Source organism: Eleutherodactylus coqui, chromosome 8 (genome assembly GCF_035609145.1).
Source record: "Eleutherodactylus coqui strain aEleCoq1 chromosome 8, aEleCoq1.hap1, whole genome shotgun sequence".
Taxonomy (NCBI): domain Eukaryota; kingdom Metazoa; phylum Chordata; class Amphibia; order Anura; family Eleutherodactylidae; genus Eleutherodactylus; species Eleutherodactylus coqui.
The window spans coordinates 74405802-74425339 of record NC_089844.1 but is presented as its reverse complement, the minus strand read 5'-3'; the positions used below and the strand labels follow the sequence as shown (position 1 = coordinate 74425339).

The window sequence follows — 19538 nt, the reverse complement described above, 5'->3', positions numbered from 1 at the left end:
GCCATTCAGTTTTGCAGTGGCTTAAGCCTGCAAAGTTATTGGCTACTCATTTAAAGACGAACAATTGCCTGTTTACACCAGACGATAAATTAATTAACCTGCGACTATTTTTAGGTGAGCTGAAAAAAAGCAACTAGTGAATAAATTATTGCCCGTTACCCAGTTGGTGGCTGTTTTTACACGGAATAGCTATCTCTTGCATTCGCTCTATGAAGTGACTATTTGGATGATAGTTGCCCTATGTAAATCCACCTTAAAAGCACCAGGAGAGGAGATAGGGTAACGAAACCTAAGTAAATTAAGCTATTTATACTGTTTGTATAGAAAATATAGAAAAAATACTTTTTGTCTGAAAAAGACAGTTAAAAGCTACTACTATGAATCTCATATGACTTCCAAAATTAAAGGCATTGTTCCAAGTTTAAAACGTATCCCTTATCCACAGGATAGAAGATAAGTGTTCAATTGGTGATGTTTAGAGATGAGCAAGCATACTTACTAAGGCAAACTACTTGAGCGAGTACTGCCTTATGCGAGTACCTGCCCGCTCGTTTCTAAAGATTCGGGTGCCGGCGGGGGAGAGCAAGGGGGAGAGAGTGGGAGAGAGATCCCCCCCCCCCCCCCCCGTTCCTCCCCGCTCTCCTCCGCCGCTCCCTGCCGGCACCCAAATCTTTAGAGGCGAGCGGGCAGGTACTCGCTCATCTCTAGTGATGTTCTGACTGCTGGGATCCCTACCATTAAGAAGAATGGAGGTCCCTTGTACCCCCAAATGAATGGAATGGCGACCGAGCAGGCGTGCTGCCTCTCCATTTATTTTAACGGGATTGATGGGGGTAGCAGAGTAGAGTATTCTTGTGATCAATGGGGGTCCACTGATCAGACAAGATATGGGATTACTTTAAAACCACTTACTGTTTGTTCTTCATATTGTCTTAAGGAAAACTTTTTGCCTTTCTTATAGTTTCCTATAGATGAATACATTTTCAGCATTTGATCTAAATCAAACTTTAAAGCAACCTTCCCCCAATGTTAATTCACAGGAAGGCGAAAAAAAACCCAATGAGGTAGAAGCCAATTTTCCTCCTTTTAAGAAAAACAATTGCTTCCTGACTCCAAGTCTGGCAATCAGAATAATCTCTGGATCAACAACCCTTTCGAAGCAATCAGTGACTATAACATGTAATATTGTTACACTCCAGGCCCCTCTTTGAACTTTTTTAGTGAGTTTGCCATCACCACATCCTCAGGCTAACTGCATACGGGTGAGTGCGATATCGGGCTGAGAAACTCTGCCTGATATCGCGCTCAGCAACATGTGTTTTAACCCCGCGAATGCGAGGCAATTGCCAGGCAAAAACGCCTTGCATCGCTTCTGTAAAATGCTGATCTTCTCTCATGAGATTTAGAGGATTGGAGGTGTTTCCCATTGATTTCAATGGGGGACCTTGCATTGCAATCAGATGCACATCGCACGTCCGAGGTCCCATTGAAATCAATGGACGATGCATTCCAAGTAACCCGAAAGAATAGAACATTTCACAAGTATTTCCTCACCGCATCGCTGTGAGGGAAAATATCGCTCGTGTGTATGAGTCCATTCAAAAGAATGGAGTTCATATTTATGCGAGTTTTGTAAGTTTCGCAACACACAAAACTTGCACGAGAAACCTGCCTTAGACAGAGAGTTCCATATTCTCACTGCTCTAGCAGTAAAGAACCCCCTTCTATGTTGGTCTAGTAACCTTCTTTCTCTATCCGTAGAGGGCACCCTCTTATCACAGTCCTGGGTATAAATAGATGATGGGAGAGATCTCTATATCGTCCTCTGAAACATTTATACATAGTTATTAGGTCGCCCCTCCGCCTTTTTATTCTAGACTAAATATCCTCAGTTTTGATAACCTCTCTGGGCATTGTAGTCCGCCCATTCAGTTTATTACTTTACTTGCCCACCTTTGTACCTGCTGAACCTCTGATATGTCTTTCTTGAGTACCAGTGCCAAAACTGTACACAATAAAGAGGAAGATCAATGTTCTTGTCATGCGCCCCTGGACGTCTTTTCATGCACCACATTATCCTATTTGCCTTGGTAGCAGCTGCCTGACACTGATTGCGGCAAATTTAGTTGAGTAAAATCCCCAATTTCTTTTCCATTTCAGTTTTGTCCAGTGATTTTCCCATTTAGTGTGTAATGGGGACATGTATTTCCCTGCCATGTGAATAACCTTACATTTCTCAGTGGTAAACCTCATTAGCCCAAATTCCAATGACTCTCCCCGGTCCAATCTAGAACTTTCCTCCTCACAGAAGCTGATCAGGTTGGTTTGACAGAAGCGATCTCTAGTAAACCCACCCTGATATGGAGTTATACAGCTATTTTCCTTGAGGTATTCCAGGATAGCATCTCTTAGAAACCCCTTAAATATTTTACCCAAAAGTTAGACTTACCAGCCTGTAGTTTCACTGGATACAACATAGTGGTTGGACCTCCACTAAGCAGCAAGTTATCTCCTATCCTGTGGCTGGAGGTTTAACTTGCTGTGGTGGGAATAGGTTGGAACAGGTTACCACGGAAGGTGGGGAGTTCTCCTTCAATGAAAGTCTTCAAACAAAGGCTGGACAGATATCTGTCTGGGATGATTTAGTGAATCCTGCACTGAGCAGAGGGTTGGACCCGATGACCTTGGAGGTCCCTTCCAACTCTACCATTCGATGATTCTATGAATACCCCTTTAATTGTTTACAGTTGCTGAAACTTTAGCTTTATTTAGATTGGATAATGTAAATAGTCATGTGTTACGGTAATGTACAGAAGCAACGAACACAAAGTGAGAAGTGTCCAAGTACCGTCCTTTATTACCATATTGCTGTGTATCATTTAAATAATTTTTTCATATGTTTCTATAGGAATTCTATGTCTCAGTATCAGATGATACAAGAACGATCGCAACTCTGAAGGAACTACTTCCTGAGCTGGAGAGAATAGTGAAGCAGTTGTAAGTAGTTCACATTTTTTGAGAATTTTCTGTGAGTAAGAAGTGATTATCTACATCAGGTTGTGTGTTTTCCTCAAGCTGGTTGTTTTCCTCAACTTGTACCCTTGGCATCGCCACATTTTTTTGTCATATTCGTTTTCCCAAATTGTTGCTACTAGAACACATCGGTGGGTTTCTTCGCCAGGTTTAAGACTTGTTTTTGGCTAATTTAAGAAAAAGTAGGAACATCTATTTTTCTATTGTAAGAGGAATCCACAGATCTGTACAATAGACCCAACAATTCACTATTTTTTTATGGCCAGCATCCACTTAAAAAAAACAAAAAACACTATTTGTGGTATGTTTCTTGTCACCTACAGTAGAGGTGTGATGCACAGATATGTAGATGCTATTTTTTTGACAAGCATATTACATCTGCCCATCTATGGTCTACTGGAAATCCAGTAGTCCTTGCTGATAGTATTTGGCATTTTGGGCATTGGACAACATTCTTAATTCATTAGATTACTTGAAGGCATCATAATCACCAATTGTCCATCTTTCCATGGTCCAATTCATGACTCACTTTGACTCAATAGCTAGTCTTCAAGTCATCAGGTTTGTATGAATTACCTTACTTCGTGAACCAGACTTAAGATGGTTATACATATTCGATTTCTGAGAACGTTCTTTCATGGATATATTGCTGATTGACTATTAGATGAAAATTTTAAACATGTCCGACTTTTTTTTCCCCCAGATGATGTCACTTGGATAAAACTAACCCAGCTGAATTTCACCCAAATGGGTGATTGTTTTGGATGAAATTGTCTGTCTTTATGATGTGTATGGTCAACTTTATAGGCAGTGACAATACAGTAGTGCTGGCACCCCATGCAGTTGCAGCACTAATTGATAACAGTCTGTATTTGGCTTAGCACTCTAAGTATTTGTATCATCCAATTGCTCCAGAAATATAGCCTCCAATTCAAGTTGCTCCAAATTAGTGAGGTTCACCACAGCATTGTGAGACACGAGTGTGTCCAAATGTGTTCCTTGAGCAATGGGCTAATGTTAATGCATATGTCCATGTCACATCCATAGACTTTACGTATGTACATTTCTTATGTGTGTAAGCGATCCATGTGTAAAAAAAAAATTGGAAGAGGCAATTTTTTTTCTAGAATTACTTATTAACGATCCGTGAAAAATGGTGCAAACATGTATCTTCCATGTGCGCTTTTTTTTTTGTTTTTGCCCACCAACTGATTCGAATCGGGGAAGTTGAATCCAAATAGATCATGTTGCAATTTTATCTATAGTCTGTGTAAAAAATACAGATGTCTGTATTGCCCCATTGACAGTAATTGGTCATTCTGCTATCTTTGTATATTAAGCTGAAAATACAGACAGCACCTAGACTTGAAAATCGCTTATGTGAATAAGACCTTACATTGAGAATTCATCTTTACCACGAAAAATGTAAAATCACAGCAATCATTGATAAATCACAAATTCTATTTTTTCAGGATGTCCATATCCTTTTTCCCCCAATTACATAATACATATACTCTACAGGTATACAATAGAAATAGTTGTCTACATATCATGCAAAGCCACCATCACATCTCTAGCAGAAAGTTGTCCTACTCTCAAGCCTTTCTTGCAGCTGATTGGTATCCTAGAGCTTTCTTGAGCACACTCTGCATAATAGGAAGCTCATGAGGGAAATATCACAGAGAAGTTTACTTGGTTTAAACATAAAAGTTAGTATTTTTTATGGATATCATATCTTTTCTACAGGACGCAACTGCAAATCCACATAATTAAATGGAATCGAATTGCCTGCTAAGATCATAAGAAACACTTTGCTAAATGTGCTTTCTGGTCTCCCGTGGCAAACAAATGTAGCTTTCCAAGAGCAGACACTTCAAGTGCACATTCCTATTTGGTTATGCTAATAATGTCATTTGGACTTAAATGAGCAATCAAAATTACTTACCTAAAGTCTTCTGTGGCCCTCTGGTTATTCTCCTCGAATGTTGGCCAAATGAGAGGCTGCCGCAGACTTCCCCAGCGTGAAACTTCATAAGATCTCAGATGAATATTGTTCTTACTGATTTCTACAATTACTTTATTGAAGTAATAGCGACAAAATAATTCAAGTGCTTTTCACTAGTTCACATTTGCAGAAAATAAAGGACTCATTATGTAATGAATTCAATATCATTCCTTAACATTTCAAAGTCTGATATTTTTTTATACTTTTTATTCCATGCCATATCGCCCATTGAGGCTGCAAAGTTAAAGTACTGCTCTTACAGTAAAGAGGGAGAGTGTATCGTTTAGTTAATTCATTAACTCTTTGTGAAAACACAGACCAGTAGCAGTCTTAACATTCATGGAAAGGACAAGTAGGTTCCAAGGCCTCCCTGAACTTGAAACTGAAAATGAAGCAACTTTATGGTTTGCATTATGACACCATTGGCCTTGCACCCTCTAATTTCCAATGCAAATTTTGCTCTGTAACTACCACAGAGACAGTACTGAGCAGTGTAGATGTGAATAAATAGCAGCACATAACTCCCCGTTAGTTTCAGAGTATGTTTCGTTCCTTCTCCTTTTCCCCTCTGCTGTCATAGACTGCAATGAGCACTATGACTCCTCATCCTTCTTTACTTCCTGTTCTACTCTTGGCCTGTCTCCAGTTACACATTTGATAACTGGCAATAAACAGCTAGTTAGGTGGAAGGGAGGCCACTAGTAGCAAGAATTTTAGAGTGATTTTTTTTTTCAGCACAAAAACAGCATTTAGGATAAATATAGTAAATAGCAGTTTTGGTGGTTATCACACTGGCTATCACATAAGCACAAGTTTTTTTGTAAAGTTAGTGACCATTTAAGGTATGACCTACTTGAGTCTTGGGTGCTAGACAAGATGGGATGTAAATCCTATACTGTACATGGAGCTTTGCATTCATTTCAATGTGTGCAACATAATATAAGCACTGGGTATTAGGAGTGAGAGTGGTCGTAAGGGAGCAGTAATAAAGTTCTCAGTCTCTGATATCTATAGCTTCACTATGTACCGTCAGGCTCCTATTTGTTCAGAATACTCATATGGTGATGATTAATATTAAAGGACGTCTGTCAGTTTAAATTGGCCCTATTAACTATTAGCACGATTAGACTAGCGCTAAGACAGCCAGTGTAGCATACCTATATGTGACCTAAATATGCCTATTCCCTGTATATTTCGGCCCATCAGGTTTTTTGCGGGCATAAATACATAGCATATTTATAGATGGATCCTTTTCTCATCTCTCTCGTGCCGCATGTTGTTTTACAGATGTGTGATGGATAAGATAGATACTGTACTTCTCAAGTAAGTAGTTTATTTGTTCCCACGATGGCCGGATGCAGACCCTTCCACTCACAGCTATGAGAATCTGCAGCAATGACTGACAGCACCCTTCTGTTTTTGGCCATTCCAAGGCAGAAAAGAGCTGTCAATCACAATCATTAGACAAGGGGCAGCGCTGGGGAAGACCGAGAGCAGAAGAAAGGTTATGGGCCCTGACACAGAAAAAAGCACAGACTGATTAAGAGACTGATACAAGGAATCTTCAGAAGTGCTCATCTACTGAATGCAAGAATGAAACACACCTATACAAAAATACCCGTTAACTCGGAACTGAAGCTTAGTAGCCAAACTGAACAATGACAATTACCAGCTATCGACATTTCAAGTGGAAATGTTATTATCCGGAGATGACTTGTCGGAGGTTATTACTACAGAGACCACACATCAGTCCTCGGGAATGGGACAAAAGGAACTGGTGTGTGCCCTAATAAAAGTTGACTAATTTAACCATACTTGTAAAGAATGAGCTGTGTGTTCCCAGTCTAGAAGGAGGGCTAAAAGACTCGCTGTAAGATCTCAAGTTGATGAATGTACCATCTTGGATGGCAAGAAGGTGATAGTTAGTGCCAAGGCAGGTGGGCCTTTATACCATCCCAAAACCGTGAAAGAACAGGTGAAAGACTGCACACATGAACAGAATGACTGTATCCACTTGTGACATAGACGTCTAGGTCACAGACTTGTAGAAAGCATAAGGGAACTACAAAGTCCAAATCTGAGGCATGCCTGCAGTTACAAGCGCTGGCCACTACATGGGAGGTCAGCACGGAGGCAGCGCCCCTGAACACATCAGAGCAATTGCTTGCTGGAGGCGGGGAATTCAAGCCGTCACCAACAATAGATGCTCCGTCGGCATTGAGGACTGCACGGAAGCCTACAGGAGCGACGCAGCCCCAGTGGGAGGGACCCAAATGGCAACTGCTAGATGCATATTGTTTTTTGTTTTTTTTTCTTGTAGTGTAGCAAGGGCTTATTTTCAGGGTAGGGTTTCTATTTCAAGCCCCTTTAATGTATATGAACCTAAATCTTGCGAAGACATATTTCAACTCTTAGAAGGGAAAGCCAGTACATTGATAAACACAGTGAAGGAAGAATTAAAACCCATACAAGACTCCACTATATGGATACTAATGGAGCTACCAGCTGGGAGAAAACCCATAGCATGTAAATGGATCTTTAAAGCAAAATACAATATAGATGGCACAGTTGAGCAAATCAAAGCGAGGCTTGTAGCCAAAGGATATTCACAGAAATGTAGAGATGACTGTGATAAAATATTTGCTCCAATAGACCAAACTTGGTGGTAAAGGAAACCTGTCACTAGATATGAGCCCCACAAACTAAATTATGGTGCTTATATGGCAGGTTCCCTGGAGTCCGGAAGGCATTTCTTATACTTGCCCGATTCCCGAAAGTCAGCGTGGACTGTGCCCCTGGATTGCTGGCCACATGCTGTGCGCACAGTCCCATCGTAATCAATGGTGACTTTCGGGGGTGACAGCGCTGGATCGAGGACCTGGGTAAGTATAAGAAATACCTCCCAGGACTCCAGGGAACTTGCCATATGAGTTCCATAGCTTAGTTACCTACTGACAGGTTCTCGTTAAACTTCAGAAAAGTATATACTGTATACTCTAAAGAAAGCTGGCAGAGCATGGAATATCAAAGTAAACAAAGTACTTACGAAAGAGAATTTTCTAAGGAGTAAGGCAGACCCCTGCCTGTACATGAAGAAACTGTCAGACAGATGGATTTTTGTGCTCATTTACGTGGACGGTCTGTTTTCAGCAAGAAGGGGATGAAACAGGAATACTACAAACACCAAACCTAGACTTTGAAACTAAAATCTTGTAAACTTAAAGCCTTACCTAGGTATTCAGATGGAACTACAAAAAATTATTGAAACATTTGGATTAAAAGCAGTAAAGTCTCCAATGGAAACCAACCACTTGATGTAGTCAAAGAACCAAGGTACATTGCTGCCAAACGATAACCGACACAGGAAAGCAATAGGAAAATTGCTAGACATTACTCCCGCTACAAGGCCGTATATTGCAACAGCAGTAGGAATTTTGTGTAGCAAGGTCCCAACGCCAAGTCAGATAGACTGGAATGCCGTAAAGAGGGTTTTTTAAGATATTTGAAGGGAACACTGCATCTTAAGTTAAGATTACCAGCAAGTGATAAATGCAATTTGACTGCGTATATGGATTCTGACTTGGCTGGAGACCCCCGTGACAGGAGGTCTACCAGCGGTTATCCGTTTCTTCTTTTCAGGTGGTGCCATAATCTGGTCTAGCAAGATACAACTTTCATCGACAGAGGGAGAATATGTGGCAACAGCATAGGCTATCAAGACGTTGTATGGCTGAGACAGCTGTTAACTGACTTTGGTCAACAACAGCTGGAACCAACAAAGATTGTTTTAAGACAACTAAGGATGCTTTGCACTAGCACAGATGGAGAGAGTTGACCCAAGAATGAAGAATATCAATGTGAAGTTCCATTTCTTGAGGTCTCTTCAGGAACAAGGACTTATGGACTTGCAATACTGCCCAACTGAAGACCTGACCGCTGATATCTTTGCGAAGCCTCTGACTGTAGAAAGACATTTCAAGCTAACAGAGAAACTGGGTTTAACGGACTAAGCCTCAGCTATTGGAGTATTAGCAACAGCTGCAGACATATATGCTGGAGGAACTATATTGAACTGAGAGTAGATGGCGCAGTATTAACTGCTAATGCTTGTTAATGTGTATGGGTAGCCCTCGTGGTACAGTAAAAGCTTCTCTGTTAGGGTGGTTTCACACCTGCATCAGGGGTTCCGGTTTCCTGCTCCATTCGGGAAGCAGGAAAGGGGAATCCCATGGCCAAACAGCTCCGTCATATGATGGAACCGAACAGCGCTAAATGGCCCTATTGACTATAATAGGGTCCATTCGGTTTCCGCTCAGCTTTTAGACAGAAGAAAAAGCGCTTTTTCTTCCATCATTTTGTGCCAGATCTGTGACAGAATCTCCAGTTGGAGGTTCCAACGCAGACATGAAATCACCCTTAGAAGGTCCTTTTCTCTTCTCTCTGTATCCTCCATGTTATACAGATTTTCGATGCATATGATGGATATAAGCAGTTTATTTGTTCCCACGATGGCCGGATGCAGACCCTTCTGCTCACAGCTTTGAGAATCTGCAACAATGACTGCCAGCACCCTTCTGTTTGTGCCCATTTCAAAGCAGAGAGGAGCTGTCAATCACATATTAGACAAGCGGCAGGGCTGGGGAAGACCGAGAGCAGAAAAACAAGACCAGTGTGAGTCGAGAACAGCGTCCAATGGACGGTCTAATGTTTATTTGCATATGGCAATTGTGGCAGAAAATCAGATTCCTCCATAATGGTAGCGCTAGCAGCAAACATAAAGGTTCACTACTACTGACCACGGTATTGACTATCTAATGGTGACGATAGTTGATAGGGAAAATTTTAACTGAAAGACTTTCTCTAAGTTGTGTAATAATTGAAAGTTATTTGCATTTAATACTAAAGAAATCTGTTATTTATATTTTGTAGATCAGACGATGGGAAAGGACAAAAAAAAGTAAGTGAAACATTTTTTGATAAACTAGTTCTCTACCTAAATTCATTTTTAGAAAAATCCGAAGAAGGGTTCATTCACACAGGGGTATTCAGTTTCCGTCCTTGAAATTCAGTGTTTTCACGGACCGAAACTGCGGATTCCCTTTATTGCGTTTTTTTTTGCGTTCGTATTCATTGTTGTTTGCATGTGAAAAAAAACCCACAAGAAGGCCCCATAATTTAATGCTTAATTACCCAGTGAATACACATGTGTCATGCGTATCCTCTGCACATTTACACGATCCCATTGACTTTAATGGGCAGTTTTGGTTTGTACTATGAACTAAAATAGGGCATGTAAATACACACATGAAAAACACGTCCGAATGCCCCAATGCAAATCAATAGGGTTTCAGCTCCCCGTATTACATGTGAAAAAAAAAAAATAGGTGTGTAATATAGAACGCGAATACACTTGTGTGAATGAGGCTTAACGCCAACTGAATTTGGGAATGACTTGTCTGCAGCCTGTGCCTTTTCCTTCTTCTCTGTTGTCAGCTCAGTGCCAATACAGTTTTAAGTTGAGCATGCAAGTCACTTAACTCAGGCTGGTTAGTAGGGTTATACTCGAGGCCATATTTACCACAAGGCATTGGACGTCCAGTGCCTAAGGCGGCTCTTTATGAAGATATGGTGCCAGCTGCCAGGAATACAATTTATAGGCTGTAGAAGAGAGGAGACCACGGCACTCGCAAAAACAACCCGCGGGATAAAAATCCACTCGGGGGGGAGGAAAAATTATTTCCAAGACTTAAGCGTCAGCAATAAATGCAAAGCCACCCTAGGGGCTATGGACCTACGCCCCATAAAATGTGTAGAGAAGACGAGTGGAGGAGGTGGCAGCATAAAATGATGCAGAAAATTATGAAATTATGTCATACAAAAGAACATGTTTATTGCGTCCAAGTTAAGATAGGCAACGTTTCGACCTATAATTAAGTCTTTTTCAAGCCAAATAACATAAGGATCAGGATATGCAGTCCATGTTCCACTGGCCACAAGGCATTGGACGTCCAGCGCCTAAGGCGGCTCTTTATGAAGATATGGTGCCAGCTGCCAGGAATACAATTTACACACGCATTTTTTCAACCTCATCTCCTACCAGACTTACATTTAAAACTGGCATATTTTAGGATGGGGGGGGGGGGAGAAAACGGACATGTTTTTTTCGGCAGCGAAATTTATTTTGACTCTTCCTTTGCTTCACCTTTTATCTGGTAAAATGATTTACTCGCTCTCACTAAAGGCAGATCTCATCTTGTCATTATTTTAACCATCACCCTTTTTTATGTTTAATTTCCCATTTCCTGTTCAAGAAAACCAGATCCAACCAAATGCTCTGTGCTGCAGTAAAGTTGCATGCTGGGTCATGCTGCAGTTTTTCAAGAATGACTTGCAACTATACATGCTAACAAAATGATAACTTGTGTTTTGTTTTGTTTTTACATTCTGTTCTCTTTGCCCTATCAGTCACCTTTGTAGGCCTCATACCCATAGCCGTGGAATGTTGCAGCGGAGTCCGACACTGCGCCCCCCAAAGACCCCATACCCACCTCTCCAGATCCGCCATATGAGTCCCGTCTCGCGAGCCGGGGTGCATGTGCAGTACAGCGCACGACCGGCCGTTAGTGGGCGATAACGCATTGGCCAGTGACGCATAATCACGCGATAATTCCGCTGTGCTCTCAGCGGACGTATCGCGTGACGAACAGCTTCCATTGACTACAATGGAAGCCAGCTGTACATTTTTCCGCGGCAATTAGAGCATGACGCGATTTCTTTCACACTGTGGAATTCCGCAGCGTGAACATTAAGCTATTAGGTTCAGTAGAACCTAATAGTTGCGGGATAACGCCGTGGATTTCTGACCAAACTATACCATTTTGTAAAAAACATTTACCTTATTCAGTCTACTAATCATGAAATTGAGTACTTTAGGTTGTATGAACAAGACCTTAAGGCTGCATTCAGACGAATGTATATCAGCTCGGTTTTCACGCCGAGCCGATATACGTTGTCCTTGTGTGCAGGGGGGGAGGATGGAAGAGCCAGGAGCAGGAACTGAGCTCCTGCCCCCTCTCTGCCTCCTCTCCGCCCCTCTGCACTATTTGCAATGAGGAGAGGTGGGATGGGGGTGGGGCTAATTCACATAGCTTAGCCCCACCCCCGCCCCGCCTCTCCTCATTGCAAATAGTGCGGGGGGCGGAGAGAAAGCAGAGAGGGGGCGGGAGCTCAGTTCCTGCTCCTGGCTCTTCCATCCTCTCCCCTCTGCAGATGAGGACGATGTATATCGGCTCGGCGTGAAAACCGAGCCAATATACGTTCGTGGGAATGCTACCTAATAGTGATAGTTTAATTAAACATTTATTGTCCTTCCATTTACAGCACAAAGTGCTTTTACGACAGTTCAGCACTGGGGATGAGAGGTTGCAGAAGCGTCAGCCAATAAGAAGCACAGATGAAAGTAAGTACGAATTTAAAATATAAAAACTTATATTAAGTCACCATGCTTATTCATTTATCTAAAGGTTTTCTCCTCCGGCCATCCCATGCCTCCCTCTACGATACAGAATTTTTAAAAACCTAATACCACCAATACCTTCCTTGAATTTCTGACTCCAGCACTAGGTACCAGCAACAATTCTTGGCCCGTCAGTACTTGTCATTAGCAGTTCTGTAGACTGGCATTTAACATCACCAGTCACCACAACAGTAGGGAGCTCTAGCAATGTCACCAGTTTCCTTCTGTGCCTTTCGTTAGACAACAGCTTGTACGTACCAGGTTTATGGCAGAATGAGTTGTGCTTCTCTCTATGCACATAGAAGCCCGAGCTTGTTGCATGACACCCCATCATAGATCGTCTCCTCATTTTCCCTGAAGTATTACTAACAGACACCCCTAAATAACTTTATTCTAGCTGCAAACGATTGCCAAAACTTTTCCATAAAGTAATAGACACAGTAATAATTTCCCCATAATGCTCACATCAAATAATGCCTCTTTTGTACCCCACAGTAATAATGCCCTCCTTCGTGCCTTTACACAGTAATAAATCCCCTTTATGCCCTCTCACAAGATAATGCCCACTTTATGCCCCTCCAAAGTAATGATACTTCTATGTACCCCCACAAAGTTTTAGAGTCCACATTGTTCCCCCACAAAGTAAAAGAATGCCCTCTCTGCCACTGTTAAGTAATAGAACCTCCTCTATGCCCACACAAGAAAACAAGCCCCCTGTATGCTCCCACAATGTAATATACACCACTCTGTGCCCCCTCTACTCCACTCTACAGACCCTACCTCCAGACTATGCAGCCTCATTACAGTGTGATCCATGCAGAGCCACTCCTCCTCCGCTACCCAGTACAGTATGTGTAGGAGAGGGGGCTCTGTGCAGCCCACACTATAATGAGCCTACAGTGTCTGAAGTCAAGTTTATCCCAAGAGTGTGACCAGGCAGCCATTTAAGATAGCACTAACACTACCAATGCACCGTGGGGATTAGGTAGTATGGAGATTGCATCGGACAACTAAAAATGGGACCTGAAACTGACAGATCAGAGAGGTATCATCAGCACAGAAGACCAACAGCAGTTAATATAACTGCCCCCTATGGTCCCAGGACAAAATTTTATCCTGAAACCAGAGGGTTACTTAAAAAGAATGTATAAAGTTATCAGTTTAGTTATTGGACTTGAGTTAAAGGGGTTGTCTCGCGAAATCAAGTGGGGTTATACACTTCTGTATGGCCATATTAATGCACTTTGTAATATACATCGTGCATTAAATATGAGCCATACAGAAGTTATTCACTTACCTGCTCCGTTGCTAGCGTCCCCGTCGCCATGGTTCCATCTAATTTCGGTGTCGTCTTGCTTTTTTAGACGCGCTTGCGCAGATGGGTCTTCTCCCTTCGGCTCGGCTCTGCAGCATCGGCGTTTTGGCTCCGCCCCCTTGTACGCATCATCGCGTAGCTCCGCCCCCATCACGTGCCGATTCCAGCCAATCAGGAGGCTGGGACCGGCACTTGTCATGGGGCGGAGCTACGCAATGACGCGTACAAGGGGCGGAGCCAAAACGCCGATGCTGCAGAGCCGAGCCGAAGGGAGAAGACCCATCTGCGCAAGCGCGTCTAAAAAAGCAAGAAGACACCGAAATTAGACGGAACCATGGCGACGGGGACGCTAGCAACGGAGCAGGTAAGTGAATAACTTCTCTATAGCTCATATGTAATGCACGATGTATATTACAAAGTGCATTAATATGGCCATACAGAAGTGTATAACCCCACTTGATTTCACGAGACAACCCCTTTAACAACCATTACAGAAAAGTATTTACATTCAGTAGAGCAATAGAGTTTATGATCTATAGTCAACTAAGTTGTTTGTGAAACTTTTATCTGCTGCGATGGACTTTGGGAAGTTTTTGTTCCTAGACGATCAGAATTGTTGTGTTCCTTATCATTCTTCATCAATTGTCAGGACTCTAACAGAGCTGGAGATGAAGTGTGAAACAGGCTGCTTCTGCTATGCTGGATTTCATATTCCATCGGTTTGCTGTAGCAGGGGGGACAAATGTTATAGCCAATTACAGATACAAAGGTCAGAGTATGAAAGAAACAAGGGGAAGAAAATTGGTTGGTTAAACGGCTGTATCAAGTGGCCATAAACAATCTTTAGAGCAGACTTTCAGGTTGTTCTGGGTCAGTTTACTAGTAAATGGTTTTTCTTTCCATACAGGTAGTTCACGAGTCATAGAGCAGACAGCGGACCCAGTATAAAGGGGTCAGATCATTTCCTCCTAGCGTGGTGCAGGAATTAAACCAAATGTTCAGAAACAATTTTCATATATCCACAGTTCTAAGAGGAGCACAGCGACTTCCACATGATCACCGTACCGCCTGTACATTTAAAATGGGAATCACATATAAATACATGTATTATATCTGCAGATACTTGAGCTTGGATAACATGCTGCTCTTCAATAATGTATGAAAATGATATGGACATGGCTTAGTTTGCTCATCATTATGTCCAGGGCTTAGTAAAGTGCACTCAAATAACAAAGGCAAAATGTAGTGTTGTCTTTTTCATTCAAGATGGACTATGAGGGTTATAGCCATATAAAGCTCTGGTATATACCGTATTTTTCACTCCATAAGACACTTTTTTTCCCGAAAAGTGGGGGGAAATGTCTGTGCGTCCAATGACGCAAATATTGCATTACAGACCGTAATGTGTATTACCTGACCTGTCAGCGGTGGTGACAACTGTTAGACGAGGAAGTGGTGGGTCCACGCGACACCCCTTTACTACTGAATCTCAGGGCATCTGGTCAGTTGCTGTCAACCTCTGTCCGATTTTTGTGTCTGCATAAGGATTAAGGTATGAAGATACCTTTAAGATGCTGTTGGGAATAGTTTCATCAAACTGACAAGTGCGCTAAAGGGTTCCTCATAGGAATACATACAGCCGGTTACATCATAATATGGTAGAAGCTCAACGGGATGCCACAAGTGTGGGTCAAATTTGGAAATAGTTGTCGGCAAAATGAAATGGGCACCATTGTAATGGGACCAGGGCACTGAGTTGAGCATAACAGTACACAGATGGATGCATCTGATGGCATGTAGTAGTGGCTCTACAATCCACAGTTGGCATCCGATTTGGATGCTCCAATATCGACGATGGTAGTTCTTTAAAGATTGGCTAGAGGCAAGTTTGTGGTCAAGCTTTCTGTCTCTAATGACAGCAAAAACCATTATTGACAAACATTGGAGAGAGCCCTTTTCCCCGGTAATAGGAGAGTTCAAAAACTGTATGGCAGAACAATGTGTGTTTGAAAAATGGTTAGCGGTTCGTAACAACTCTATTGGACAGTACAGGGAGTCCTAGGATGTATGGGAAAATGTTACCAATACCTGATATGAGATCATATTGCATCGATGCACCTTGGTTCAGTTTGTGTTCTTATAAGTTGCCTGAAGCTTTAATATAACATGCGCAGGAGCTATTCCTGCTAATTAAGAGAACAGAAAGCAATGGCATGTTGTTTAAAGACTTTAAAATCAGATATAATGCCAGAAAGATATACAGTTGTTATGATAGAGATTAACCCTTTCCAATCCACTGTCTGACTTCTGAAGACATTATGATGTAAGGCTGTACAGCTCCAATGTTGGAAGACGTCCGTCAGGGTTCTCTTACTGTATATTGTCAGCCTCTCTGCTGTTGGAGCCTATCCAACGTGTCACCTCATGCAGTACTGGCTTTAGCCAGCATACAGCACCGTTGCATAATGGCAGAAAAAGAGTAAGCCCCCTAGGAAAACCAGGATACAAATTGGATTGGAAAGGGTTAATGTAAGCAATGGTGATTGAAAGGGGACAAAAAGGACCATTTTATCATTCTCTAACCATTGTATTTCACCAGTAATATGCGTTTGATACTGTATTGTATGACTTTGGCTTAATTTCAATAAAAACTAATGTTGAAAAAGAAAAGATAAAATAGGTCAGCTCTTACTAATAGAAATCGATAGGTGCATGTTAACCCTTTCCAATCCAATTTTGGATTCAGATTTTCCTAAAAGGCTTTTTCTTTTTGCTGTTATACAATGGTGCCATTTGCTGGCTAAAGCCAGTGTGTGTGCGCCAGAGAGGCAACAACAGCGGAGTGGCTGGCAATAGACGGTAAGAATACCCTGTTGGATGTCTTCTGACATTGGAGCTGTATAAGCTTCAATCAGAATGTTGAAAGACATCAGACAGTGGATTGGAAAGGGTTCAACCATGGCTGCAACATACAATAGAAGCAGAAACCAAAAAGTGGCAACAGCACTCAAAATACATTTGCTATCAGAAGTATACATACCTATAATAAATACACTAACCGCATTAAATAATGCAAGGTTCTTGGTATATAATTTGATCGAATCATATTGACCCACGTACCAACGTCCAGGTGACCAAGCTTTCAGATGGGTCCTAACACTAATACCAGGTGGTTTTATTTTAACCTGGGAAAAATGGGTACTTACCTTTCAGAATACACCTCTCTTGGGACTAAGCCTACAAATAAAACCAGGGAAGGTAGGATATCCTGCACCTGGTATTAGCGTTAGGAACCATCTGAAAGTTTGGTCACCTGGATGTTGGTAGGTGGGCCAATATGATTTGATCAAATTATATACCAAGACCCTTGCATTATTTAATATGGTTAGTGTATTTATTATAGTTATGTATACTTCTGATAGCAAACATATTTTGAGTGCTGTTGTCACTTTTCGGTTTCTGCTGTCTGTTGTGAAGACTTCCCCTCACACCACACCATCGTTGTAAACTCCATAGCTAGCTGGTTTGACAAATGGCACAGTATGGTATTCAGCATTGAGACAAGATTCTGCCTCAGCAATGGCGATCACCAAATGAGAATCTGGAGGCGATGTGGCAATTGAGTTGGTTCTTCCATAATTGTGGAGCACCACAGAGCTCATCAGCATGGAGTAGTGGTTGGGTTGCCATCAGCATCAACAGTCAATCACCTATAGTATGCTCCAGGGGCACATTGATGGCACAATACCATATTTTCTGCAGAATATCGCCATTTTCTATCAGAATATCTCGTGGCTCTAAACTGCGAATATCAGCAGGCATACTTTTCACCGTGTCCAAGTGATTCCTTGGCAGCATGATCTACAGATCTCTAATACAGAATCTGTGGGATATTATTGGACGTGGAGTGAATACTCTTCCACAGCCTCGTAATGAAGATGAACGGTGGACTATGGTCAATATCACCTGGTCAGTACTACCCCAGGAAAGTATTGTAGCACTCAGTCATTAATGCCACATGGCATCGATTCAGTATGGCCCCATTACTTACTAATTATTCAGAAGACGCATAATTGTTTGAAATTAAAATCAATTCTTCGGAACTTTACTGTCTGAGCGTTGAGTGTCCTCTCTTTTCGAGTGTTTCTTCATGGTATGGCATGTTTTCTTTGTGGGAGTATATAATAATATACAAAAACGAAGAACACTGTAATGAAACAATCTAAGCATCCTATAGTGGTTTATAATGCTTAGAAGCATATACATGATCATTTCACTCTGATTTCTTCCTACACTCCTAAAACATACAGTTAACTGGCTTCTTATTAAAGTGAGAAATTTAGATTATGAGCCCCATCGGGGACTTATGTAATTGGTGAATCTGTATGGCACTACAGAATATGCTGATGTTATATAAGCAACAGGAAATAGATAGAATTTTGTCACATACTGTGTTCCTCTAGGTAATCCATATCATGTGCTCTTATTACATCTAATGTCTGTATTTTGTCTTCGCAGTTCTCTTCAAGGTGTACTGCATTGATCACACATACACCACCATACGTGTACAAGTGTTTGCCTCGGTGAAGGAGGTGTTGTCTGCTGTAGCAGATAAACTGGGCTCCGGAGAATCCTTGATACTCGTAAAGATCAGTTCTGCAGGAGGTACTGTTTGACTATCATTCCCTTCGCTCATAGAAAATAATTTAAAAACTCAAGGTTAAACACACAAATAGCAATGGTTTTATAAAAGCGTTTTGAGATAATTTCAGTTGATTACAAACAACAGTACGATCCCCTACTGAGTAAATAGGCCAAGCTGGGTGCTGGAAGTAGGTCTTTGCCGAAGACGGCTACAGTGCCGCCTTATAGGGTAACAGAGTTGCCATTTCCCAAAATATTACTAAAATGATCAGCTAGCAGTGTGCAGGAAAACGACTCACTTTACAGAAATGGCCCTTCACAGCGTACAGTGTCCTTGTCTTGTTACTGAGAAAAGAGCTCAAGAAACTTGCTAGCAAATAAGGATAAACAGGCAAGGGTCTATTGATCTGTCCTACAGCGCAGTGGTTCCAAGTACTGTACACCCTTCACTGGAAACATTGGTTTCATGTTCTTTAAAAATAACATTCTTGTATAAAACAAGAGGTGACACCTTTTGTTGGCTAACCAGAAAAAATATTTTTGCAAGCTTTTGAGGCCATTTGAGTCCCATACATGTTACATAGAGATAAATCTGGTGACCGGGCAGCCACAGAAGTGGGACAATGTTGTGGGGACATTCCTGTGACCCCTTTGCTGTGTGCGACCGAGCATTATCCTACTGGAAAATGCCTCTTGGAAGCCGCCATGAGAGGAACACACGTGGCTGCAGGATGTCCTGAACATATTGCTGAGCTGTCATTGTCCCTCGTACCACTAGTAGGGGTGACAGACTGTCATATGAAATGGTCCCCCAGATCATCACACCTGCAAAGGCAGGATTGAGGCACTTGCCCTTAGGTTTAAAAAACACGAACATGGCCATTGTCAGTGCCCAAACTAAACCTGAATTCATCACTGAAGACAACCCGGTTCCACTCTGCAGCTGTCCAGTTTTGTCATTAATGACACCATTGCAAATGGAAGCGACTGTGGGTGTCAAAGGCAATACACATAATGGGCACCAA

General features: G+C 41.9%; 1 protein-coding gene across 3 annotated transcripts in view; it reads left to right on the top strand.

Moving 5' to 3' along the window:
* RAPGEF4 (Rap guanine nucleotide exchange factor 4) overlaps positions 1 to 19538 on the top strand; it is a 270214-nt gene that overhangs the window by 209354 nt on the left and 41322 nt on the right. For all 3 annotated transcript variants that reach the window (XM_066575843.1, XM_066575842.1, XM_066575840.1), the window contains 4 exons: positions 2909 to 2997; positions 9968 to 9995; positions 12419 to 12497; positions 18388 to 18534. In XM_066575843.1, the coding sequence (XP_066431940.1) occupies positions 2909 to 2997; positions 9968 to 9995; positions 12419 to 12497; positions 18388 to 18534 (343 nt within the window). The remainder of the gene's footprint in view (positions 1 to 2908; positions 2998 to 9967; positions 9996 to 12418; positions 12498 to 18387; positions 18535 to 19538) is intronic.